Raw genomic sequence first — 23568 nt, forward strand, 5'->3', positions numbered from 1 at the left:
CACGATGGACAGTGACAGCTCTCTGTGCTGGGAGAATATCCCGTTCAGCAGCCTGACCGTATGCGAGACCATCGGCGGGGGTGGAGTCGCGCTGGTGCACCGTGGAATCTACCGGAAGCAGTCGGTCGCATTGAAAACTCTGGTGCATGCTCCAGCTAATGTGTGTTCGGTTGCATCATGATCCCTGGCACTAATCGTTATTGTTTCACTCGTGACAACATTGTGGCTACACAGTTTGACCCTCGCGTGGATGAGGCGCTCAAACAGGAATTCATGGACGAGCTGCTTGTCATGAGGTCTGCCCTGCTTGTACAACGCATTATTGTTTCTTCTCTAATGGCATTTTAATTGCATTTGCAGCATACTGAGGCACCCCAACGTGGTCACTTTGATCGGAGCGTGCTTGGAGCCTCCGAATCTGTGTATGGTCATGGAGCTCTGCGACTACTCCCTGCACCACTTACTGCACGGGACGAACACTTACTTGAGCCCGCAGCAGTTGACGCGAATCGCGGTAAGCTTGATTTCAAATCGGCTGCACACGACTTCCTCGATGACGGAATATGTACGCACAGGGAGATGTTGCAAACGGGATGCGCTTCCTTCACTCCCGGAAGCCAGCAGTGATTCACCGGTGCGTTAATTCTGCAGTGATTCCTGCTGAACTGGCACTGATCCACGCGGCTTATTTGTATATTCATGGCTTCTGAATGCAGCGACCTGAAGAGTGCCAACGTGCTGCTTGACGCGAAAGGCGTCGCGAAGCTCTGCGATTTTGGTCTCGTCCGGTACGCCGAAGAGCTCAATTAATTAGTGTGATGGGGAACAATCTAACTTGACTACATACTACCGTGCGTAGCACCAAGTTTACAACGGCAGGGACTCCCAGTTACATGCCACCGGAGCTGCTCAGCGGCCAGCCGTTCTCCAAATCCGTGGACGTCTTTATGTTTGGCATTCTCCTCTGGGAGGTAGGCACTGCAGTTCCAAAGTCCGTGTTGATTATTTTGCCAAATGCTGAGTTGTGATGGTGTAGATTTTCAGCCGAGACATTCCATTTCGAGGATATGATGTCTCGGACATCAAGTGGCGGGTTCTAGGAGGCGAGCGGTTCCGTGTTCCCACTGTCGATTGCCCACGCGAGTGCCAGGTCAGATCGTTATTTTTTTGCATTTTTCAAGTATCACCCTCTTCCTAATACAATGACTGTGCTTGCATTCTGTCAGGAATTAATGAAACAATGCTGGGACGGCGAACCGAGTTCTCGCCCGACGTTCGAGGAAGTGTGCGAAACCTTACAGAGCGTCACTTTTGCCAGGTCGTTTGAGGCCTCTCAGAACGTCTTCGAAGGCGACGCGCTCGATTGTTTGCTCAACGGGAAGTAGCTGCATCGAAACCTAATTCGCTACTTCGTCACTATCCTAAGTAATGCACTGGCTTGCTTCAGTTAAGCCGTGTCCTTGACCCACTGGTCCAGCCCCAGGTCGTTCCAGCGATCCACCTTCTCGTCGGCAGCCCACATCGGCGGCTCACCTGCATCCGAAATGAAATTAGTAAACAAATATTATCCTAAAACGCCGCACCAATCCACCTACCCGTGGGGCTTTCGCTGCCATTTGGATCGACATCTAGCGCCGGCGGAACCTCAATCTCTGCAGCAACAACAGTACAGCAGCTCAGCGTGGACTCCCGATCTTGAAGATGTCAATTCAGACACTCTTACCGTCGTCCGACAGCGTGTCCCTGATCCACGCGTCGTCCACGATGTCCAGGTAGTGCTTGCGCGGGAACAAACTCGGCAGCTTGCTGTCCTGCTCAGGCCAACATTCCACTCTAAAACTTAGCAACTAGCGTCTACAATCCACGACCTTCCTACAGTTGTGGCGCACCATCTTCTCCTCAAGAGCAGCTATGTTATATAGCACACTATCGAATTCCTTATTTTGGGCAAAATCAACTGAGTGATCTTCACTCACGAAGGTCTCAGAACCCAAAATAAAGGTCAAGCGGCAGTTGAGTGCACCATTTCCAGTTCGATGGCGTCCCGAGCAGGTCAACAGCAGCGCAAACCTCGTCGAGGGGGCAAAACCCGCCCTTCGGGGCGCAGAGATGACCCTCCCGAAGTCCGTTTGTCCAAGACATTAGCCTACGCTCTGCGTCACGGGGCGGAAGAGTTGCAACTCGACATGAGACCGTCTGGGTTCGTTCCGCTGGCTCAACTGCTGGCCCTGCCGCTGTTCCAGTCCTTCAGTGAGCAGCAGGTGGACGACGTGGTGCGCACCAACGCCAAGAAGAGGTTCTCCATCACGACGGACGCGACCGGAGCCGTCAAGTTCATCCGAGCCAATCAGGGCCACACGTTGCAGTTGGTTCAGGACGAGGAGCTCCTGACCCCGTTGGAAGCCCCCGACGCCATCGACAAGTGCGTGCACGGCACGTACCTCAAGTTCTGGGAGAGCATTTGGAGCTCGGGGCTGTCCAAGATGCAGCGGAACCACATCCACTTCGCCGAGCGGGAAGTCATGGACGACGAGGTGGTGAGCGGCATGCGCTCCAACTGCGACTTGCTGCTGTACGTCGACTTCCCCATGGCGGTGAAGGACGGCATCAAGTTCTACAAGTCCAGCAACAACGTGGTGCTGAGTCCCGGCGTGGGGGACACCGGGGTTATCGACCGCAAATACTTTTTGCGAGCTGTTAAGAGAGATGGAACGGTGGTTTACGAGCGAGAGCAGTGAACGCAGTAACTTCAATTTTCTTTAATTCGTTTTCCGTGCACACTAATGCACCACGCTGTGGGTTATTAAATCTCCACTTCTTCTTCTTCCTCCTCTTCCTCTTCGTCGAACTCCTTGATGTGCAGCAGTACAGCTCGCTTGATGGCCTCCGATTCAGCTTGGGTAAATTCGTCCTCCTCCAGTTCAGCGGACGGGAGGAACTGCGCCTCCTCGCTCTCGCTGTTACTCGGGTCTCCTTGGAAGTGGCCGGCAGTCTCGATCGCTAGGTCCTCGTCGCTAAGATTGTTGCAGAACGGGTTGATGTTCTCTTGGAACAGCGAAGTCGGGTCTTGTCGGTTGGTGTCCTGCAGCCGCTGGAACCCGCGACGACGCGAAGGCATGCGGTTGTTAATGGCCATCCCGAGCGCCACGAGCGCCAAGCCTCCAGGAAGGGAGAACCACCAGTTGGAGACCTCCTTAGGGCGATGCTTCGCAGGGTCGCTGTCTTTGGTGTCGTCCACTTGGGCTGCCGCTCCTGCGAAGTTCGCATTGGCGATGGCCGTCACCTGTTCGTACGCAGCCTCGTCGGGTGTGTGGTCTGTCTGGTCCTGAAGCAGCACTGAGATGTCGTTGCCATTGGCTTTCGGCAGCACGTGGGCGTTGGTATTGCCTTGGCCTCCTGGGTTCAACTTCATCGAAGTACCGAGACCGACACACGTCGCAGCGTCCACGCAGAGGTAGCACCCGGCTTGCAGCGCGAAGAGCGCGTTGCCGCTGCCGCACATGACGTAGCTCAGCGAGTCCGGCTCGACTTGAGGCAAGATGACGCCGCATGAAATGCCAAGCGGCTCGCCGTCATCGCAGAGCGTGTTCCGGTCGCCCAAGGCTGGCGACGCTGACAGCAGCACGAGCAATAACGCGAAGTTTCGGGCAAGCATGGGGTCTTCTTGCCTATTTGACACGCAAAAGCCGAAGTGACACACACGATCGGCCAAAGATCGCGATGATCTTGAAGGGACGCAACGGAGACCGTCGCATTCCATGAACGAGCGGTCGACGTTGATTCATTCTGTTCCCTAGCAGCGACCCTCAAGCTCAAGCGCAGTTAGCATGGTAAGACAGGCAGGAATCTCTGAGAGGAATTGTGCTGGGCTTTGGCTAGACTAAATGGCGATGTCTTCGTGCTCATGATGGTGACTGCTTCATTTCGGTGCAAGTAGTCGGCAACTCTTTCGGAGGAGCACGAGCGCGAGCTCAGGAAGATCTTCGACGACTACGACAAGGTTCATAGCGGTGCGTCGAGAGTGCGTTGTGCGCAGCTAATGTCAGGGTGTTGCTGTTCTTTGTTATACCCGGTCGGATGTTAGGGCGGGTCTGGAGACATCGACATCGATGAAGTAAGTGCTCAATGAATGACCAGGTGCCTCTTCACCCGACTTTCGGGACGAGTTAATTTATCGCGTTGGGATCGCAGCTCCGGGACATTGCAGAGGATCTCGGTGAGCCGCTCTCGGAGATCGAGCTGCAGTATCTGGCCAAGGAATTGGACACGGACGAGAGGTACGAAGCTGACGTCGCAGTCGATGGGTTTCCTGCCCGAGGTTCAGATCAGAAGAATCAACCTCATCGCATGCCGTGCGCTTCTTTCGCAGTGGTTCCATCAGCTGGACGGAGTTTATCGCGTGGTGGAAGCTACCGTTCTAGCTAGAGCAGGAAGAAGAGCGGAACAGCATCTCCTTGGCGTTGAATGACGCTGAGTCCACTATTTTTGAGGCCCAACGCTCCTTTCGAGCTTGCGATGGTGCTTGCCTTCCATGCATGCATGTAGCCCCAATCAATACAACAAGTCCAGATGGGCCCAGGTTGTTGAAAGACATTCCTGTCAACCATTGCACTGGTCCTGCTTGAAGTTGGTTTCGCGACTATAAATTTGGTCAGGGTTCTTCGTTTCAAAACCAACACCCAGCCCACGCGACGCGGCCAAGCACGTCTTTGCTGGGTTCATGCAGCTATCTTCACCGCCAGACTCGCCTTGAAGTATCGCATGCTGCGCTGGTGAACATGCCAGCAGACCAAGAGCACTAAAATTGGCCTTGACCTTCGTGACTATCGCAGTGAAACCTCGCCTAGCTGCTCGTTGAAGCCCTGCTTCGTCCCACGCGCCCAGCAAGTTGAGTCGGGTGATCCGGCAAAGCAAGGTTCACCTTGTTCCCCGCATGCGGTAGCTGCTCCTAGGTTAGCTCGGCGTTCAATTTCCAGTTCCCGAGTCTAGGTCAGCCGTTTATTCCTCCCCACTTCCGTGCATTCCACTTTCGTTTGGCATTTCAAGCATCAGCAGACAGAAACAAATGGGCAGAGATGAACGCAGCGCGCCGGTGATGACCGAGAACGGCTTCACCATCAACGGGTGCAGCTTCAACGTAGACCCCAAGTACCAGCCCATCGACGCGATCGGACAGGGCTCGTATGGTGTGGTGTGCTCTGTTCGCAACACCGAGACCGATGAAAAGCTGGCTATCAAGAAGATCACGCCCATGGCTGGAGATGAATGGGACGCCACGCACACACTCCGCGAGATTCGTCTTATGCGCTGTCTTGGAGCCCACGAAAACGTGAGTCGTTTTCAGCTTGCTTGTCGGTTGACTGAGCGAACCCCCTAATATTTTGCTGTTCACCACAGATCATTTCGCTGAAGGACTTGAGCATGTGCAAGGAGAAGGACGAGCTCTACATGATGATGGAGCTAGCCGACACCGACCTGCACCGCCTTATTCAAAGCTCTTGTCCATTGACCGAGGGACACATCCGCGTCATCATGTACCAGGTACTATCAGGAGTCAAGGCGATGCACGACAATGGCGTACTGCACCGTGACTTGAAACCTGGAAATCTCCTTCTCAACAAAGACTGCGAACTCAAGATCACCGACTTTGGTCTCGCCCGGATGATGCCTAAGAAGGCCCAGCTAGGACTCGAACAAGCTGCCAACGAAGCACCGTCCATGATGACCGAATACGTCGTCACCCGCTGGTACCGACCGCCTGAGCTCATGTTGGCGCCCAACGGTAGCTACGACGGCGCCGTGGACATGTGGTCTGTGGGTTGCATCCTTGGCGAGCTGGTCTCCCGAAAGCCGCTGTTCCCAGGCACAGACTTCATGGATCAGCTCACGCGCGTCTTCCAGGTTCTGCCGGTTCCTGAGCCTGAAGACCGCGGCTACGTCATCGAGAAGGACGCACTTAAATTCCTGTCGTCACTCCCAGCTCCAGTCCCTGGTGCTCTGGAAACCAAGCTCGGTAACACTGCTGGGCCGCAAACACTGGACTTGTTGCGGAAGCTGCTCTGCTTTAATCCGAAGGAACGCATTTCAGCGGACGATGCCCTGGCACACCCATTTTTTGAGGGCGTTCAGGACGAGTGGGGCGAGATCACGCCGCTCCTGTTGCCGCATTCACTCGAGTTTGCATTCGAAGCGCAGTCCCTCCCGCTCGCCACTCTACGGCAGTATATCTGTGAAGAGGTGCTTGCATTCGCCACCAAGACAACTAAGCGTCAGCCGGAACCCCACGACAAGGAGCCTCAAGCCGGCAAGGCGGAGAAAGCTGCGGCCTCGAAAGCGTCCAAAACATCGAATACAGGAAACAACGATACCCCCGCGGTACTCGAGAACGACTGCCCTGCTGGCTCAGGCTTCACTCTGAAGGGATGCAACTTCAACGTCCCTGCGAAGTACAAGCCACTGCAAGTCCTTGGTGAAGGATCATACGGCATCGTGTGTGCCGCAACAGATACCGACACCAAGAAAAATGTCGCCATCAAGAAGATAACACCCATGGCTGGTGACGAATGGGACGCCAAGCACACGCTGCGTGAAATTCGGCTAATGAGGTACTTCGGCAAGCACCCCAACATTGCGTCGTTGCAGAACCTGAGCACTTGCATCGAGAAGGATGAGCTGTACTTGATGATGGATCTCGTGGACACAGATCTCCACCGTCTCATCCAGAGTAAGACAAAGCTCGAGGAAGCTCACGTCGCGGCCATCATGTACCAGTTGCTTTGCGGTGCTCAGACTCTACACGAGAACGGAGTGCTGCACCGCGATCTCAAGCCTGGTAACATTCTTGTGAGCAAGAATTGCGACGTCAAAATCACCGACTTCGGTCTATCGCGTTACATTCCACACAGCGACCGCACCGGAGACTCGGTCACTTCACCATCAGCAGACCAAGATGGCCAACAATCGCGCCGTGCAGTCGACAAGACACAGGCGTTGATGACCGAATACGTCGTAACGCGCTGGTACCGCCCGCCTGAGATCATGTTGGCCCCCACAGGGACGTACAATGAGGCAGTTGACATGTGGTCCATCGGATGCATCTTTGGTGAACTGCTGAACCGGAGACCAATGTTCCCAGGTGCAGACTTCTTGGATCAGCTCTCGCGCGTCTTCAGTGTACTGCCGGTGCCGCCGCGAGACAAGCGTGGCTATGATGTCGAGGGAGATGCACTGGCGTTCCTCGAGAGTCTGCCACCTTGCTCGCCTTCGGCACTCAGCAAGTTGTTCCGTCGTGCATCACCGGAGGCAGTGAGTCTGCTTCGTCGCTTGCTGTGCGTGAATCCTGCTCGTCGCATCTCGGCGAAGCAGGCCCTGGCTCACCCTTACTTCAAGAGTATCCGTGCTCAGCTTGGTGAGCCTCCGGTCTTCCACGTAGACAAGGCCTTCGACTTCGAGTTTGACTACCAGGAGTTCCCACTGGCGCATCTGAAGACACTTATTCAAAGTGAAGTCAAGCTGCTTCAGAAGGATGGCCTTGCTTCTCCAATTGCACCACCCAAACCAGTTGCAGGTGCTGAAGCTCCACAGGAGACCGAGGACATCGATAACTCCAGCCCAGAACCAGTCAAGCCTGTGGCCAAGCAGGAAATTGCTTCAAGGGTTGGCCGCGACGAGGAGCTCCAGAACAAGTTGGCGGAGGCCCACGAAGAGGCTGCTCCGGCTCCAGCACCCGAATATGACTCAGGAATTGCTGCCACGAAGACGAAGGCGCATGCTGATCCTGAAGTCGACGAGGGCGAGCCAGCAACTTCGGACTCGGAATCGGACGGCACTAAGCAAAACAAGCAGCAGCAACAGGAGGACGACGAGGTTGAGGTGGCAACTCAAAAGAAGGAACCGGCGCCTGTCATCTCGGGCAAGCAGAACAATGACGATGATGAAAATACGCACACGAATGTCAAGACCGCAAGTCGTTCATCGCTGCCTGGGCCGCAAGCATCAGCCGTTGCGAACGCTTCATCGTCGACTGTTGCGCCACGCCGGGCATCAGCGTCTTCAACCAGAACCACTACCACGTCAAGTTCCTTGGCACGCCTTAACAGTGCTGGAACTACTGCACGCCGTAGCTCGACTGCGTCAACAGCGGTCACGAGAAACAGTACCGGGGGCATTTCGTACCGTTCGCAGCGGGACCCTCGCGACGAGGACGAAGTTTCGTCTATTGCTAGCACGAGCAGCAACAACCGCGGGCACAACAACAACAATGGGTCCGACTCGATTGAACATGGAGGCAAGTGGGGTCACCCGAGATCCAGCGTGATGGCCTCGACGGCTTCTTCGCGGCTTCACCGTTCAAGCGGTCACAGCGCTTCAACTTCGTCAATCCATGAACGCCGGAGCGGTACCGTGAAGACTGCGTCAACAGCCACAAGATCCGGAACCTCACGTGCATCCATGACCAGCAGTAACAACCAGCTCAGTTATCGTGGAGGCGAATCAATCGATCGCGAGTCCGTCAAGAGCGACGCGCTGCGTGGACCCGAGCGCGTCAGCTCTACCCTTACTGCCGCTACAGCTTCTTCGCTTCGCCGGCAGTCAAACGCTGCTGGTTCAGTGAGACCGTCTTCATCTGCTCGGAAAGATTCTTTGCCCGAGGGATGGATACGTCGAACGCACTCGAAAAGCGGGCGAGAATACTTCTACGATACGCTCAATAAAGTGGCGTCGTGGAAACTCCCGGCCAAGCACCAGCCGCTTGACAACATCTTCGCAGGCGGATCGACTTCTTCCACGTCGTCACGAGTTGCCTATGGACACCGCCAAAATGTCCAAGTTGTACCGGGTACTTCGTCGACATCTTCGTCACCATCAAGCGCACTTACGCCCGAATCTTACACAAGTCGTGGAGGCAGCGGGTCGACGTTGACAAGCCGACGGACAGCTTCTGGGTCCTCCAGCAATTTACCAAAGGAATGGGCACGCCGCACAGATCCTAAGACCGGACGCTTGTTCTACGTCAACCTCGTCACGAACCGCTCGTACGCCAAACTACCGTCCTCGGTCACGGCTGCTATGCTTAACCTTGGCCGTGATGCCGTTGCCAGCAAGCGCGCCGCCGCTGAAGCCCTCCAGCGAAAGAAGGCGACGGTACCTCACAGTCCTCAGTTTTCACAAATGTCGTGGCAACGCAAGAGGGTACCCACCACCGATGACTGAGTGAGTACGCACATGACCCGCTGATGCCGCTCTCCTCGTTAAGCTCCTGTCGGCCATGACAGCTACGACAACGCTACATCATTTTCCGTTTCACACGCGCTTAGATTTGCCTTCATTTTCACACTTCATTTGAACAGTCAATACTAGTGCCTTGAATTTGCAGCTTCTTGACCTTCACGAAGGCCCATAACGGCCACGGTACCGGCCTTTACCCACAACAGCGTATGGACACTTACTTCTTGGCAGCATCCACCTTCGCAATCGTGAGGGCAAGAATCTTTAAGGCGTCCTTCATGTCGCTCAGCTGGCAGTATTCGTTGTCACCGTGGTATACGGAGCTCTTACCAAAGCCGACAAGAGTCAGATCAAACCCACCACGTTGCATGTCGCGAACCAGAGGCAAACTATAGACAACAACGTAGTGTTGAGTCAGCGCCACCAAGCTTTCGTTGTAGACTACATGTATCAAAACCTACCTTCCGCTGATTGAGAACGGCTTTGCTTCACCAAGCACGTCGCTAATTGCCGAATAGAGAGCCCTATTTCAGAATGGTAAGTGGTCGTTAGCAAAGCAGCCGACCAAGCATAGTTACAGAAAATAATACAGATACATACTTGTAGCCAACCGAGTCGAGTGAACAGGCAATGCCTTCATAGTAGCTCTTGTCGAACACAAGTTCCAACTTGCCTTTGAGGTTTTCAGCCGGCAGCGTGTACTTGGACACCGGGCCGCGATGGCCTTCCAACGATGTGATGTTCGCGTTCAGTCCGTCCACGAAGGCTGTCATCTTCGCAATCATCTGCGTCGCATCACACGCGTTAGCAAGCCATATCGCCTCAGCTTAGCTGAATCACATAATAACAAACCTCCTTCATGTCGTAGAAGGGGGAGAGGCGAACGTCACCCGCGATCTTGGCCCATGGCGGACTGCAAAACACCACTTGCTATCAGCTATCGCATGCAGTAGCCGGAAACTCACAAAGCACACCACCTACATCTGGTTGAGTCCGTTGACAGAGGATTCGATCCGCGTCGGCTTCATCGTGGATGGGCACGAGTAGTTGTACTCCTTCTCCTTCTCGACGGGGCCGAACTCCTTGTAGAAGTACTCTTGGATCTTAGTCATGGCGTCCATGGCCAGCTCCAGTCCATTAATGCCCAAGTTCGGTAGTCCACTGTGGAACAGCTTGCCGGTCGCCTTGAGCGTCCAGGTGATAGCTCCGGCGGTACCGATGCACGGCTGACTGTCGGAGCAATCGACCCAGAACACTGGTCCGTTCTTGATGAAGTCGATCTTGCCCGACTCCATCAGCGTCTCGACGCCCACTCCTTCAATCTCGCTGTTCTCCTCTGACGCAATCAGCACGCACACCACCTGCGTCTTGGTCGGCACCTTCTGCTTCGCCAGCTCCTTGAACAGCACTGCAAAACAATAAGTAAGGAAAAAAGTCCTATCCTCTCAAACTTCTTCACTGTAGCTACCTACACGTCAGCAGCGCCACGTGACCGAGGCAGTCCGTGGTGCCGCGTCCGTAGAGCTTGTCGCCCTCGACCGTCAGAGTGAAGGGGTCTCTCTGCCAGCCCTCGGGGTTGGCCGGCACCACGTCCATGTGGGCTCCCACCAACGCGAGCGTCTTGTCCGCCGCGGCCGAGGGCGGCGCATACTTGAGAATGACGTTGCCTCGACCCGCCACGAACTCCACGCGCTCCACGCTGAGCTCGGCGCCCGTGAAGGGCTTGAGCTCCTCCAGGACAAAGTCCGAGACGAGGTTTTCCTGGGGGATTAGACCCAGTCCGGGCGCATTTTGCACTTTTTCCTAATAAATAAGGGTGGGAGTGAGACGGTGAGTTTTAGAGCGTGGTTTTGTGGGGTCTAGAGGGAGTTAAGGCGCAGGAGTTGCGCGGGGATAAGGAGAGGGAAAGGAAGCACGTACCGAGACGCTGATGAGCTTGCGCAGGAGCTCCACGTAGACGCTCTCGTCGAGCGCGAAGTCGTGCAGCGAGGCCATCTTCTTCTTCTTGGCGGGAGGATTCGAAGATGAAGTTGCGGACGAGGAGGAGTGATGGTTGGTAGCTGGTGGTGATTGGTTGAAATAGGGGCCAATGGACGAGCGGGTACACTCATCCTGTAGACGAAAGGGTCAGCTGTTGAAGTGTTGGGTCAAACAGGTCATAGACAAGGGCAACAGGTGCAAGGACTCATCGCGTTATGTAGATCCGTGCGTTTCCTAGGCGGAGGTGGCGGCCTCGACGTTGGCGACGGTGCGCGCGAGGATCTTGATGGCGTCCTTCATGTCGCTCAGCTGGCAGAACTCGTTGTCGCCATGATACACAGAGCTCTTGCCGAAGCCAGTCAGCGTCAGGTCCAGACCTGCGCGCTGCAGGTCGCGCACAAGAGGCAGACTGTTGTAGTAGACGCACACGGGTAGTGAGGTTAGTTTATCGTCGAGTTAGGGTGCGAGGTGGACGGTAGCAGCCCTTACCTGCCACTGATGGAGAAGGGCTTGGCCTCGCCCAGCACATCGGCAATGGCAGCGTGCAGCGACCTGAAGGAAAATATACGTGGTGTGAGAATTGTACTCGTTGGTGTAAGATCTCATAGCAGCACGAAACTTACTTGTAGCCGACGGATTCAAGCGAGCACGCAATGCCCTCGAAGTACTGCTCCTCAAAAGTAAGCTCCAGCTTGCCATTCCAGTTCTCGGCGGGGAGAGTATACTTAGACACAGGGCCACGCTTGCCCTCAAGCGACGTGATGTTGGCGTTGAGGTCAGCGACATACGAGTGCATCTTGGCGATCAACTAAGCACGACGTCAACGAATAAGCCTCCCGCATTGCATCTCCAAAAGTCTACAGACTAAATAATTTCGTACGTCCTTCATGTCGTAGAATGGCGACAGACGCACGTCGCCGGAGATCTTGACCCATGGCGGACTGTAGACACATTACACATACCACACAAATTCCGTCAGCATACTGAACGCCCCAACTTCGATCTAAAGCGCACGTACATCTGGTTGAGACCATTCGTGGAGGACTCAATGCGCGTCGGCTTCAAAGTCGACGGGCACGAGTAGTTGTACTCCTTCTCCTGCGGCAGCGGGCCGAAATCCTTGTAGAAACGCTCCTGAATCTTAGTGAACGCATCCATTCCCAGCTCAATGCCGTTAATGCCAAGGTTCGGCAGACCGCTGTGGAACAGCTTGCCCGTCGCCTTCAGCGTCCACGTGATCACACCGGCCGTACCAATGCACGGCTGGCTGTCCGAGCAGTCCACCCAGATGACGGGGCCGTTCGTGATGAAGTCGATCTTGCCCGACTCCATGAGCGTCTCCACGCCCACCCCAGGGATCTCCGTGTTCTCCTCCGACGCAATCAGCACGCACACGACCTTGGTCTCGAGACGGACCTTGCGCTTGGCCAGCTCCTTGAACAGCTCCGTCATCAGCGCCACGTGGCCCAGACAGTCCGTCGTGCCGCGGCCGTAGAGTTTGTCGCCCTCCACCGTCAAAGTGAAGGGGTCGCGCTGCCAGCCCTCGGGGTTGGCCGGCACCACGTCCATGTGGGAGCCCACGTACGCGACGGTCTTGTCGCTGTGGGCGAAGTCCGGGTGCTGGTACGTGATGATGACGTTGCCGCGGCCGGCCACGAACTCCACGCGCTCGATCGTCAGGCAGCCGCTGTTCTCCGCAGTGTAGGGCTGCAGCTCGGCCAGCACGATGTCGGACACGAGGTTCTCCTGCGGGACGAGCCCCAGGCTGGGGGCGTTCTGCACCTTCTCGGAGACGCCGATGAGCTTGCGCAGCAGCTCCACGTAGGAGGCCTCGTCCAGCTGGATGTCTTGCAGGGCGGACGCCATAGCTTCGTGGTGGTCCGGTCTTGTCTCTTCGGCGGTAGATGCGCGAATGACGCACGTCTAGCAATCGGTCGGATACACTGTACTTCGCGTGGTTCACATTCAAGTTCTGATTGGACGCACAAAGTGGTACAATGTACCGTGAGCGATGAAGTGGTGCACATTACGATCAAGTTGAAGTGAGAAGCATCATGTTCGATGCCGCACTCATAGTGCTTTGTGAGAAGGCTCCTGCGTTCCGTACATGACAGCAGCGACCTACAGGACCCGCAGTGACTGTCGCTGGCTGTCACCAATCTATGAGCCCCTCTTAGCACTTGGTCTTAAGTTGAATTCCACGTTCGCTTATGATCCGAAGAAAGCTTAGGGCAAGTAAGTTATCCTGGTGCAAGCTGTACAAGCTGTACATGCAACTTTTTGATTTCTCCCGACTGAGGACAGGTGTCCCCGTTGTTCTCAAAGAGAGTGTATCTGCGCAAGCGACTGCTTCCAGCCTCGTGGTGTTTGCCTTGATGTAGTCGAGATTGGACTGTATCTTGACAAATACCATGATAGCAGCATTTCAACCATATCAACAGGTAGTGGGGTATTTTATTTCGTAGACCAGCGATAAGTGCAAGCTACGTGTGAAAAGTTGCTGCGAACTCGGTTTCATACTTCTCGCTTTTATTACCAAGCTTTTGTCTCCGTAGATGCACTGCATCCCAACTTGATTGCTGTTGTCCCAATTCCAGCTTGGTGCCGCTATTACCTTCGCTGTTTCGACGTACCTGAACACTCACTCGCAAACGCTGATGGGCCCGTATCGTGATAACGTTGATAAGATACTGAGCGCTGTCAACTGAAACACTGAAACACACTGTCGAGCTAGATGGGAATGTTTCCTGTGAAGATAGGGCAAATACTATTAGATCTCCACCTGCATTAAAAAGGTGGAAAAAAGAGTAATAACTCCATTCCACTTTAGCTATCTTGAGCAAATAGTTGCTGGTACTTGCACTGCCAGTTCATAAGAATAGCCGCGTCTTCTTGAGCCGCAATTTACCATCATGGCAACATCGACGGAGGTCGTTCGACTTTCTTACTGCAACTTCGCGGTCTGGTGGGTTGTCATCCTCGCTGTCCATGTCGTCACCGGCGTCTACACTGCGCTCTACGCATACTGCTACTTCGAGCTGCAAGACACGTACGTCAACAATTATCTGGAATCGTTCCAGATTGGCATGCCACCGCAATACCATCACGTCATCGCTATAACTCACGCCACAATGGCGACACTGCACGCAATGTGTATCTCCTTGATGTTGGCCGGGTCATTTTGGCAACGCTCGCTTGCGTTCACTCCGTGGTCTTCTTGTAATGCTGAGGCCAAACGTGACAAAGTGGAGACTTCACGCACCAGTTCCGTGCTTCTTCAGAGCTTTACCAAGGTCTACACCAAGATTTCTGACCGACGTGGCATTTGTGGCGTGAACGGAGAGCATTTCCACGCTCTTCTGATCATTCGAGAAGTTGTTGAGACGGCCCTACAGACCGTGCAGGCGTACGGTATGAGCATGTTATTGCCACGAACTCTGTTGAATCGGTTCTACGTGTTCATGCTCGTGGTGAACTGCTGGTCGTCCGTGGTGGTTTACTCGCTATTTTTCCGAGCTGACGAGGCTCGCAGACGGCTCGTGTGCATCACGTTGGACTGCATCTTGGATCTAATGTCCTGCATGGGGGTGGAGCTGATTGTTTTGTTGAGTTACGCTAAAGACTACGACCTGACTTCCTTTGGCTTTGATGACTCCTTGTGGCGCAATGACGAGTGGGCCGCTCGGGCTCTTAACGAGTTTCGGATGGTCGTTGTGGTGTCGTGGTCGGATTTGGCGAGTCGAGCTTTGTTCGCGCTTGGGCTCGTGCTGACCACAACAAATGTCAAAGAATTACTTCAACGCTTACTACCGAAGCGCAATCGCATCAACGCATCGCATGGCAATGTTATACATGCACAGGGAAAATTTGGCGGTAAACCAGCGTCCTCTATTCTACCTAAACAAGCTGAAATGTCAACATCATCACGTTCGTCCAACCGAAGAGCTCTCGCTAAAACCGACAGCTATCGAGGCACGAACTTACGCACGCGTACTGGGCGAGCATTGCTGCGTACAGCTCATGTCTTGTTCGGGGTATGGGGTCTCCTACTTCTTGGGTTCCACATCCAAGCTTCTATGCAGCCAACACTGCCGCAATGTTTGATGCAAGTAAGGCCGTTGGGAGCTTCACGACCCGCTTGCTACTTGGTCGGTCTTGACTGCTATACTTTAGCGATTTCGGGCAAGGAGGAGAAACGGAAACGAAGTGGGGCGCTTTTGACAGCTCAACGGTTGTTCAGCTGCTGATCCGACATTGTCCGAGTCTCGAAATACCAGGCTCTATCAGCGAGTTCCACGGACTACATGGCATCAAAGTGTACAACTCGACAATCGTAGACTGGAGCGAATCTGCTGCTCTTTCCAACACATACCACCCAGACATAATGTCGCTGTATCTTGCGCGTGTCAACATGACTGATGGAGTGCTGCCCCTCGGATTCCAATCGACAGACTTCCCACAAAACCTGAATGACATCGAGCTCTGCGTCACCAATCTGCGCAGTCTACCCGATGATCTCGACCTCAAGTGGCATCAACACGCTCTCATACAGATTGAGTACAGTCGGTCCCTCGAGTCCTGTTAAAGCTAGAGTCCAAATACTTGGCACTGTCCGGCAACCCAATCACGGAGATTCCTCCAGAGACTTTTGAAATCCCAGGCCTGAGGACTTTGGGACTCGGCCGCTCGACATTCAAGAGCTACCGCCAAATGTGACGAACCTGTCGCCGACACTAAACTAAATCTTCCTCGACTGGACCAATATCTCATTCTTTTGGTCGTGGGCGGACGAGCTTATAACGTTAGAGACGTGGGGGATTCTTGTAGCTACGGGATCTCCATATTGCGTCGATCTACTAAAAATTCAAGATGGGACTGCAAGCGCTTTCAGTGTGGCCCCGTCCCCTGAATACGCCTCCGTCCTCATGGATCCCTCGGAGGCCAACTTGCCACCGATTATCTACACTGTCGGCTGTGTCGGCTACGATGGACCTTACTACTACATTGTCCAGGATGATGAAAGCATGGCGATTAGCACCCCTCCATTACTGGAAACCCGAGCTTACGCCACCTAAAGCTGCAGTAAATTGAGCGATACGAAAATAGAGTTTTTCGTTGCTTGGACTTGGAAAGCATCACGCGTCCAAACCCAGTCCGTCGAACGCTTGACCAGCTATATGTTGAGCCTTTTACAAGATAAACCCACGGAAGTCGTCCAGCTCTCTTACTGGGCTTTCGCGATCTGGTGGGTCATCATCCTCAGCGTTCATATCACTGCCGGTGGCTATGCTGCACTCTACGCATACTCCTACGTCAAGCTCCAGGACACCTCCCTCAACTTCTATTTCGAATCCTTCCAGATCGGCATGCCGCCGCCACACCACCGCACGATCGCTATCGTCCACGCCGTAATGGCTGCTCTGCATGCAGTGTTCGTGTTCTTGATGCTGGGCGGGTCGGTTTGGCAACGCTCATTGGCTTTCACACCTTGGTCGTCATGCAATGCGGAGGATAAACACGAAGAAACCGGGAACTCGCGTACAATTTCTGCTGTTCTTCGGAGTTTTACCAAAGTCTACACCACTGTTTCGGATCGCCATGGCATTTGCGGGGTGAACAGTGATTACTTTCACGTAGTTCTTATCGTTCGAGAAGTTATTGAGACAGCACTGCGGACATCACAAGCGTACCGCATGAGTGTGCTGCTACCAAGGACGATACTCAATCGATTCTACGTGCTCTTGTTGGTTATGAACTGCTGGTCGTCTGTCGTGGTTTACTCCACCTTCTTCAAGGGCGACGAGGCTCGTAGACGGTTTGTCTGTGTTGTCCTGGACTGCATGCTGGACCTGATGGCCTGCGTGGGCGTTGGGCTGCTGATCTTGCTGAACTACATCAAATATTATAGTCACGACATGCAGGGCTTTGATGATTCTCTTTGGCGCGATGACGAATGGGCAGCGCGTGCAATCAACGAGTTTCGGATGGTCGTCGTGACTTCGTGGTCGGATCTGGCAAGCCGAGCCATCTTTTCTTTCGGATTGATCATGACAGCGTCAAGCATCAAGACGCTCTTGCAGCGCCTCCCGCGGAATGGGAGCAGTGAAGGCAAACAATCCACAGCGCCAAATGTACACAACTTGCGAGAGGCTTTGCACAGAAAGCTCAACACCGTTGTCCCTCAGCCCCCTGCAGTATCTGTTGCATTGCCTTCTCAAGTCTCCAAAAGTAAGCTTCTGGTAAAGATCGGTCGCAGCTTTCGTGCCACAAAACTACGCACTCGCACTGGACAAACCTTACTCAATGCTGCTCATATATTGTTTGGAGCTTGGGGGATTGTCATTCTTGGATTCCACATCCATGCTTCGATCCAACCGACACTTCCGCAGTGCTTGATGCAAGTAAGGCCGTGGGGAGCTACTCGTCCATCTTGCTACCTGGTTGGGCTGGACTGTTACACCTTGGCGATTTCTGGCAAGAAGGATGAAGTCGAAGAGAAATGGAGCGAGTTTGACAGCTCCACAGTTGTTCAGCTACTGATTCGACATTGTCCGGCACTGGAAATGCCCGACTCTATCAGCAAGTTCCACGGACTCCACGGCATTAAAGCTTACAACACCACTATTCTCGACTGGGGAGAATCGGCAGCACTTACGAATGCGAATCATCCCGATCTTGTCACTCTTTATCTTGCTCGTGTCAACATGACGGACGGGGTGCTGCCGATGGGGTTTCAATCAGCTGATTTCCCACAAAATCTCAACGATATTGAGCTTTGTGTCACCAATTTGCGCAGTCTACCCGACGATCTTGACTCCAAGTGGCACCAACAAGCAGGTCTCCAATTTGAGTACAGCCAGTTAGTGGCCATTCCCGCAGTGCTATTGCGCCTTGAGCCGATGTTCTTCGCCTTGACTGGGAATCCGATTACCGATATCCCCCCAGAGGTTTTTGAGTTGCCAGGCTTGGCAACCCTCGGACTTGGTCAGATGAATCTTAAGGAGCTGCCACGTAACGTGACGAACTTGTCTCCAACACTGAGAGCGCTATTCCTCGACGGGACTAAGATTTCCTTCTTCTGGCCATGGGCTGACGAGCTCATTACGCGTGACGAGGATTGGAGTGTTTTGGTCGTTACCGACACTCCGTATTGCGCCGACCTCCAACAGATCCAAAGCGGGTCTGCAAGTACTTTCAGCGTTCCCCCGTCGCTTGAATTCGCATCCATCCTCATGGACCCGTCACAGGCGAACCAGCCACCGATCTCGGACATCGTTCGCTGTGATGGCTTCGTCGGGACATACTACTTCATCAACCTGGACGACGACAACATGGCAATCAGTCCGCCACCTCCACTACAAGTCGTACCACCCTAAAAGCACTGTTGAACAGCAGTGTAGCAGCATCTAGCCAGCTAATATCCCAGTTAATTAGCAAGATATTACTGTTTGTCAACGACTCGTCTTCATCTTGACATCCACAAAAAAAATCTTTGATGAGATGTTTAGCATCCCCCCTCGCTTTCCAGACAACTTAGACCGCCTGGGCGTAGCTGTTCATGGCGGTCGCCATCTTGATGTCCTGCAAATAACGCCAAAAACACAGCATCAACACGAAGAACACCACTACGCACAAGCCAGCAAGACCGGATCGTACGTTCTTGGAGAGGCCGCCGCAGTCGTGCGTGCTGAGCGTGACGTCCACGCGGTTGTAGACGTTGAACCACTCCGGGTGGTGGCCCATCTGCTCGGCCAGCAGCGCCGTGCGGTTCATGAAGCCCCAGGCCTCGTTGAAGTCGCGGAACTCGAAGCGGCGGCGGATGGCGTCGCGTCCAGGCACGACCTCCCAGGCGCTGGTGATCTGCTGCAGCCCCGCGGCGCGCTCGGCGTCCGTCAGCAGCGTCGGCACGGCGTGGGTGGCCAGGCCGCGCTGCAGCAGGGGCCTGGCGACGGGGGCAGAGAGCTTGCGCAGCACGTGGAGGCTCATGGAGCAGTGCAGTCTCCGTTAAACGGAGGGCTACGCAGGGATTTTTGATACTGTACTGATGCACCGGAAACAACTTTCGACCAATGAGATGGACGTTGAATTGATGCGCTAGAATCCTTGATGAGACGCCCCTGTGTCCGGTGCTTCAATGTCCGGCGGCTGGAGACCAAGGACGCTGTAAATGCTGGGCTCTGCTGTTACTCATCCCTGGCTTAATAATGAGGGCGGAGCAGTAAACAGCGAGCGAGAACGGGGTGATGAAGAAACATGCAGGGTTCGTTTAATGATTACAGAGCGACGTCGGCAACCCTCGCTCTCAGGGGTTTGCGTCTAGTTCTTGCGGCTCTTGCGCTTGAAGGCCTTGAGCTCCTTGCGGTAGGCGTCGCCGATCTGCGTCGACACCTTGCGCAGGTCCGTCAGGCCCGAGCGCAGCGCCTCGTCAGCAGGTGCGCCTGCAACAGCAGCAGCAACAAAAACAAACGACACAAACGATTGTTACTCATTGCTCGCTGTACTCCACTCCCAACGACTGGAGCTTCGTCGGTTTTACTGCATTTTTACCTTGGCGGGTCTGCAGACGGATGTGCATCTTGGGCTCCGAAGGGTGCGGGATCGTGTAGCCGCAAAAGTCGACGTCGGGGCTGCAATACCACGCAATAATCGGCCAAAACAGTCAGAGAAACTGCATAAATTGCTTGAGTCGAGCGAAATGGGCGCGTCTAGCTCGTGTCAATGCCCCATTTCGACTGCAGAGGCACGTACTTGCGCATCAGGACGTAGCGCAGCGCATTGCCGAGCGTGTGGTCCTCCTCGTGGAACACGTAGGTCTTGGAGTAGTCGCTCGTGGTCGTGAACACGTCCAGCTTCTTCGCGGTGGTGGCCATGGCTGCTGGAGTCGAGGTGGAGGTGTCTGTCTGTTGCCCTTATGACTGGCTGGGGCGCTATGATTTCAGTAAAGCGAGGTTTAAATGTCACTAAAGCGGATCTCCTTCATGTCCGTAAAACAAGGTACTAATATCACTAAAGCGGCTCAGGTTTCATAGGGTCATTCGAGAGAACACATCCAAGGCCGGGCAACCCCTCGGTCGGGTGGTGACTTCTTCAGGGCTCGGACGATGCCTGCGGGGGCGTCCGTGGATCGCCGCGGCAGCTCCGTGTCTGCGCAGGACGCCAAGCTGTCTGTGGCGACCGCTCTGATCTCGCGAGACGCTCTGGACGCCGAGATATCTGCCGAGAACCAAGACATTCTGGATGCCGAGGACTACCTCACCGGCGCCTCGCGCGGGGGCTACGCGGACAGCATCATCAGCAGCGATGCGAGCAGCGACAGCGACAGCGACGAGGACGAAGGTGGCGCGCTGGACGTGACGCAGTTCTCGGCCGCGGAGCTGCAGGAGCAGATCGGCCAGCAGTTCGTGGAGGGCATCAACCCGTACGTGGAGCAGCTGGTGGGGGACGAAGAGGACTTTTACGTGGAAGACTCGTCAGATGACGACGATGACGAGCAGCAGCAGAACGCCAAGACGACGGAGGACAAGGAGAAAGAGCTCACCGAGTGGGAGAATCCGTCCTACCTGGTGAAAGATCTGGACACGGGCGAGAGCTACCGCGTCGAGGAGATCGACCAACAGTTTACGCTCGTCACGCTGGACTCGGTGGCGGCGAAACATGAGCACAAAGAGGAGCAGACGGAGGGGGCGGAGGTGACGGCCGAGTCCACGTCGTCGTACTTGTTGTCGCTGTACACGGCGGATGAGACGGCGGATATCGAGATTGAAGACGACCTGCCGGAAGCTGAAGCGATGAACACGGCAGGATCCATGAGAGCTCGCAGCTCCAACATGTCGGCGATCTATGCGCCGAGTGATGAGTTGCCGACAGGGCCTCCGGTGAAGTGCAGTTTTCCTGGGTGTACGGAGATGCACCAGCGCGTGTCGGGATATTGTGCGGATCATGAGATGATTGCCAAGGAAGAAGAGGACTCGCGTGCTCAGGCTCTGTATCTGATTCCAAGCGGTGCTCGTGCGGAGTTTATCAAGATCGGGAGTCATGGGTTTGCGTACGATGCGTCGAACCGACTGTACACCGTGTACGCCATCGAAATGCGCTGTGTGCAGTCCGGCGCGACGTGGGTCATTTACCGTCGGTACCAGCAGTTCAAGGAGCTGAACGACCGTTTACGCCCCATGGGAGTGCGCGTTCCATTGCTGCCTCCTAAGAAGCTGCTGGGCTCGTTCGAGCCGGACTTCATTGCGAAGCGGCAGAGCGAGCTGTCAAACTGGCTCCGTTGCCTTCTGAACTACGATCGCGTGGACCAGTCGGCCAAAAATCCACACTTGGTGGAGGAGGTGCGCAAGTTTTTGACGAGCAAGGCCGACCAGCCCCCGCTTCTGCTTGACAGGTTACCATTAAAGCGCTCAAGATTTTTCGGTGCGTCGCTGGCTGATGACGTTGACGACGAAACAGGACGACTATCCTCTGGTAACCAGAGTGTTACCCTTCAGGATTTCAAGATGATTCAGGTGATCGGCCGCGGGTCGTTCGGCAAGGTCGTGCTAGTGGGACACAAAACCACCAAAAAGCTGTACGCTATGAAGATTCTGTCAAAGGAGAATATCGTCAAGCGCAAGCAAGTGGAGCACACGCGCACGGAGCGCCGCGTGCTAGGGTGCACTCGGCACCCGTTCATTGTCGGGCTTCACTACGCGTTCCAGACGGCGCAGCGGCTGTACTTTGTGCTTGACTACTGCCCCGGAGGCGAGCTGTTCTATCACTTGTCGCGCATGAAGAAGCTGCCGGAACACATGGCGTGCTTCTACGCTGCTGAGATCACGTTGGCCCTCGAGCATCTCCATGGTCTCGGTGTGGTGTACCGTGATCTCAAGCCGGAGAATATCCTGCTCACTAAGGACGGACATATCAAGTTGGCGGACTTTGGGCTCGCGAAGGAAGGGATCCGTGATGGTGTGAATGGTACGAATTCGCTGTGCGGGACCCCAGAGTATCTCCCACCCGAGATCTTGGACCGCCTCGGCCACGGAACAGCAGTGGACTGGTGGAACCTGGGCATGGTGCTGTACGAGATGCTGACGGGGCTGCCTCCATGGTACACGAACGACCGCAAGAAGCTGTTCGAGCGTCTCCGCTCGGCGAGACTGCACTTTCCGCCGTACGTTTCACGGCGGGCCGAGGCGCTCATTCGGCAGTTGTTGAATCGCAACCCGGCCGAGCGGTTGGGGTCGAAAGGCGCCCACCAACTGAAGAACCACCTCTTCTTCGAAAGCATCGACTGGGCGAAGCTGGCCAAGAAGCAGGTGACGCCACCGTTTCGACCGTGCCACTCGGCAATGAACGACGGCGAGGCGCCGCTGAATTTCGAGGCGGAGTTCACGCGCCTTCCGCTGCCAAGCGCGGAGAACGCGGTCGCAAGTCCGCACAGTGGGCGCGGATTGGGGGCGTTGGGGGTGCGGTCACGACGGGACTCGGACACGTTCAAGGACTTCACGTACGAGAGTCCCGGGTATCTCGAGTCTGTGGCGAAGAAGGAGGACGCCTGAACTGAGGCGTCGTCAGGTCAAGGTCAAGTAGCAAGTAACAACAGGAAGAAAGGAGTATATAAGAGCAGCGAAATTGAAGAAGTTGCATATTGTCGAAGCTGTAGACGAACGGAAAGACTCTCATGACGAACGAACACACGGCGAAACCCTACAACGTCGCGACGCGGTCGTGGCTCGCTCGACGGTTGACAATTGCTGATGACTCGATGGTCGACTCGACCATCGAGTCATCAGCAATTGTCATGCAGCCATGACGCGACTAACGGTCCCATCGATACATGCAGTCCACCAGAGCTAAAATCCAGGTCGGTACTCACGAGCAGACGCCCAGATACTCTCACGCCAGAACGCGAGGCCATGGTGGACAGTGTCGCGCTAGTTTGGGAGCTTGGGCCAGCGCCCTATCCGTGCACTACAGAGCGCTCTTGCCGTGCACCGGCTTTCCTGCCTAAAAAACTTTAGTCCTGGCATCGACAATGAGCTGATGCCTTCCATTGTTGCTGGCGAGCGAAGCAATGGTGCGTGCTCCTAGAAGACAAGGTGTGACTCGAGGACTCGCGAGCGAATTGAAGTGACTTTCGGTCGCTGGGTCGATTATGCCAAACTCGAGTGCTACCAGAGATCGCGTCGTGCCGCAGGTAGGACTACCCATTTTCGGAGATGCATGCGCGTTTAATTAACTTCAACGACAACGTCGTGGGGTTGCCTTGCTAATCGACGGTTATGTGCGTACAAGGCCACCGCCAGTAAATCACAAGTAACGTCGATGGAAAAGCTGAAAGACAAAACTTGCATACATTAGGTTTTCCCCACAGAC

At 54.8% G+C, this 23568-nt stretch overlaps 11 protein-coding genes across 11 annotated transcripts; 6 read left to right on the forward strand and 5 right to left on the reverse strand.

Annotated features, from left to right (window-relative positions):
• Nucleotides 1-4: 4 nt before the first annotated feature.
• On the forward strand, nt 5-1385 carry PHYSODRAFT_516474 (hypothetical protein; the record flags this gene model as incomplete). Its single annotated transcript, XM_009534388.1, has 8 exons — nt 5-142; nt 235-296; nt 361-514; nt 576-634; nt 717-788; nt 860-971; nt 1037-1150; nt 1227-1385. The coding sequence occupies 8 exons, from the start codon at nt 5-7 to the stop codon at nt 1383-1385; spliced, it is 870 nt and encodes a 289-aa protein (XP_009532683.1).
• A 62-nt stretch (nt 1386-1447) lies between these two features.
• Nucleotides 1448-1892, reverse strand: PHYSODRAFT_336779 (hypothetical protein; the record flags this gene model as incomplete). The annotated part of the gene is made up of 4 exons (XM_009534389.1): nt 1448-1533; nt 1596-1652; nt 1724-1811; nt 1869-1892. 4 exons carry the CDS (start codon nt 1890-1892, stop codon nt 1448-1450), a joined length of 255 nt encoding a protein of 84 aa, XP_009532684.1.
• A 144-nt stretch (nt 1893-2036) lies between these two features.
• Nucleotides 2037-2738, forward strand: PHYSODRAFT_516787 (hypothetical protein; the record flags this gene model as incomplete). Its single annotated transcript, XM_009534390.1, has 1 exon — nt 2037-2738. The coding sequence occupies one exon, from the start codon at nt 2037-2039 to the stop codon at nt 2736-2738; it is 702 nt and encodes a 233-aa protein (XP_009532685.1).
• Nucleotides 2739-2803: 65 nt separating this feature from the next.
• On the reverse strand, nt 2804-3655 carry PHYSODRAFT_517113 (hypothetical protein; the record flags this gene model as incomplete). The annotated part of the gene is made up of 1 exon (XM_009534391.1): nt 2804-3655. One exon carries the CDS (start codon nt 3653-3655, stop codon nt 2804-2806), a length of 852 nt encoding a protein of 283 aa, XP_009532686.1.
• Nucleotides 3656-3827: 172 nt separating this feature from the next.
• PHYSODRAFT_257137 (hypothetical protein) lies at nt 3828-4421 on the forward strand (the record flags this gene model as incomplete). Its single annotated transcript, XM_009534392.1, has 5 exons — nt 3828-3830; nt 3938-4000; nt 4085-4114; nt 4192-4277; nt 4370-4421. The coding sequence occupies 5 exons, from the start codon at nt 3828-3830 to the stop codon at nt 4419-4421; spliced, it is 234 nt and encodes a 77-aa protein (XP_009532687.1).
• A 644-nt stretch (nt 4422-5065) lies between these two features.
• On the forward strand, nt 5066-9213 carry PHYSODRAFT_304021 (hypothetical protein; the record flags this gene model as incomplete). The annotated part of the gene is made up of 3 exons (XM_009534393.1): nt 5066-5329; nt 5398-6724; nt 6944-9213. The coding sequence occupies 3 exons, from the start codon at nt 5066-5068 to the stop codon at nt 9211-9213; spliced, it is 3861 nt and encodes a 1286-aa protein (XP_009532688.1).
• Nucleotides 9214-10100: 887 nt separating this feature from the next.
• On the reverse strand, nt 10101-13096 carry PHYSODRAFT_355203 (hypothetical protein). The gene is made up of 3 exons (XM_009534394.1): nt 12227-13096; nt 12089-12149; nt 10101-12016 (listed from the first exon to the last, which is right to left on the reverse strand). The coding sequence occupies exons 1-3, from the start codon at nt 13072-13074 to the stop codon at nt 11828-11830; spliced, it is 1098 nt and encodes a 365-aa protein (XP_009532689.1). The 5' UTR covers nt 13075-13096; the 3' UTR covers nt 10101-11827.
• Nucleotides 13097-14120: 1024 nt separating this feature from the next.
• PHYSODRAFT_517166 (hypothetical protein) lies at nt 14121-18584 on the forward strand (the record flags this gene model as incomplete). Its single annotated transcript, XM_009534395.1, has 2 exons — nt 14121-15053; nt 17454-18584. The coding sequence occupies 2 exons, from the start codon at nt 14121-14123 to the stop codon at nt 18582-18584; spliced, it is 2064 nt and encodes a 687-aa protein (XP_009532690.1).
• A 35-nt stretch (nt 18585-18619) lies between these two features.
• PHYSODRAFT_286971 (hypothetical protein) lies at nt 18620-19247 on the reverse strand. The gene is made up of 2 exons (XM_009534396.1): nt 18865-19247; nt 18620-18789 (listed from the first exon to the last, which is right to left on the reverse strand). The coding sequence occupies exons 1-2, from the start codon at nt 19192-19194 to the stop codon at nt 18742-18744; spliced, it is 378 nt and encodes a 125-aa protein (XP_009532691.1). The 5' UTR covers nt 19195-19247; the 3' UTR covers nt 18620-18741.
• A 206-nt stretch (nt 19248-19453) lies between these two features.
• On the reverse strand, nt 19454-20087 carry PHYSODRAFT_361522 (hypothetical protein). Its single transcript, XM_009534397.1, has 3 exons — nt 19957-20087; nt 19756-19835; nt 19454-19646 (listed from the first exon to the last, which is right to left on the reverse strand). The coding sequence occupies exons 1-3, from the start codon at nt 20076-20078 to the stop codon at nt 19525-19527; spliced, it is 324 nt and encodes a 107-aa protein (XP_009532692.1). The 5' UTR covers nt 20079-20087; the 3' UTR covers nt 19454-19524.
• Nucleotides 20088-20251: 164 nt separating this feature from the next.
• Nucleotides 20252-22751, forward strand: PHYSODRAFT_361523 (hypothetical protein; the record flags this gene model as incomplete). Its single annotated transcript, XM_009534398.1, has 2 exons — nt 20252-22056; nt 22195-22751. The coding sequence occupies exons 1-2, from the start codon at nt 20310-20312 to the stop codon at nt 22749-22751; spliced, it is 2304 nt and encodes a 767-aa protein (XP_009532693.1). The 5' UTR covers nt 20252-20309.
• Between the last annotated feature and the right edge of the window lie 817 nt (nt 22752-23568).

This window comes from Phytophthora sojae (assembly GCF_000149755.1).
Source record: "Phytophthora sojae unplaced genomic scaffold PHYSOscaffold_7, whole genome shotgun sequence".
NCBI classification, from domain to species: Eukaryota; Oomycota; class Peronosporomycetes; order Peronosporales; family Peronosporaceae; genus Phytophthora; species Phytophthora sojae.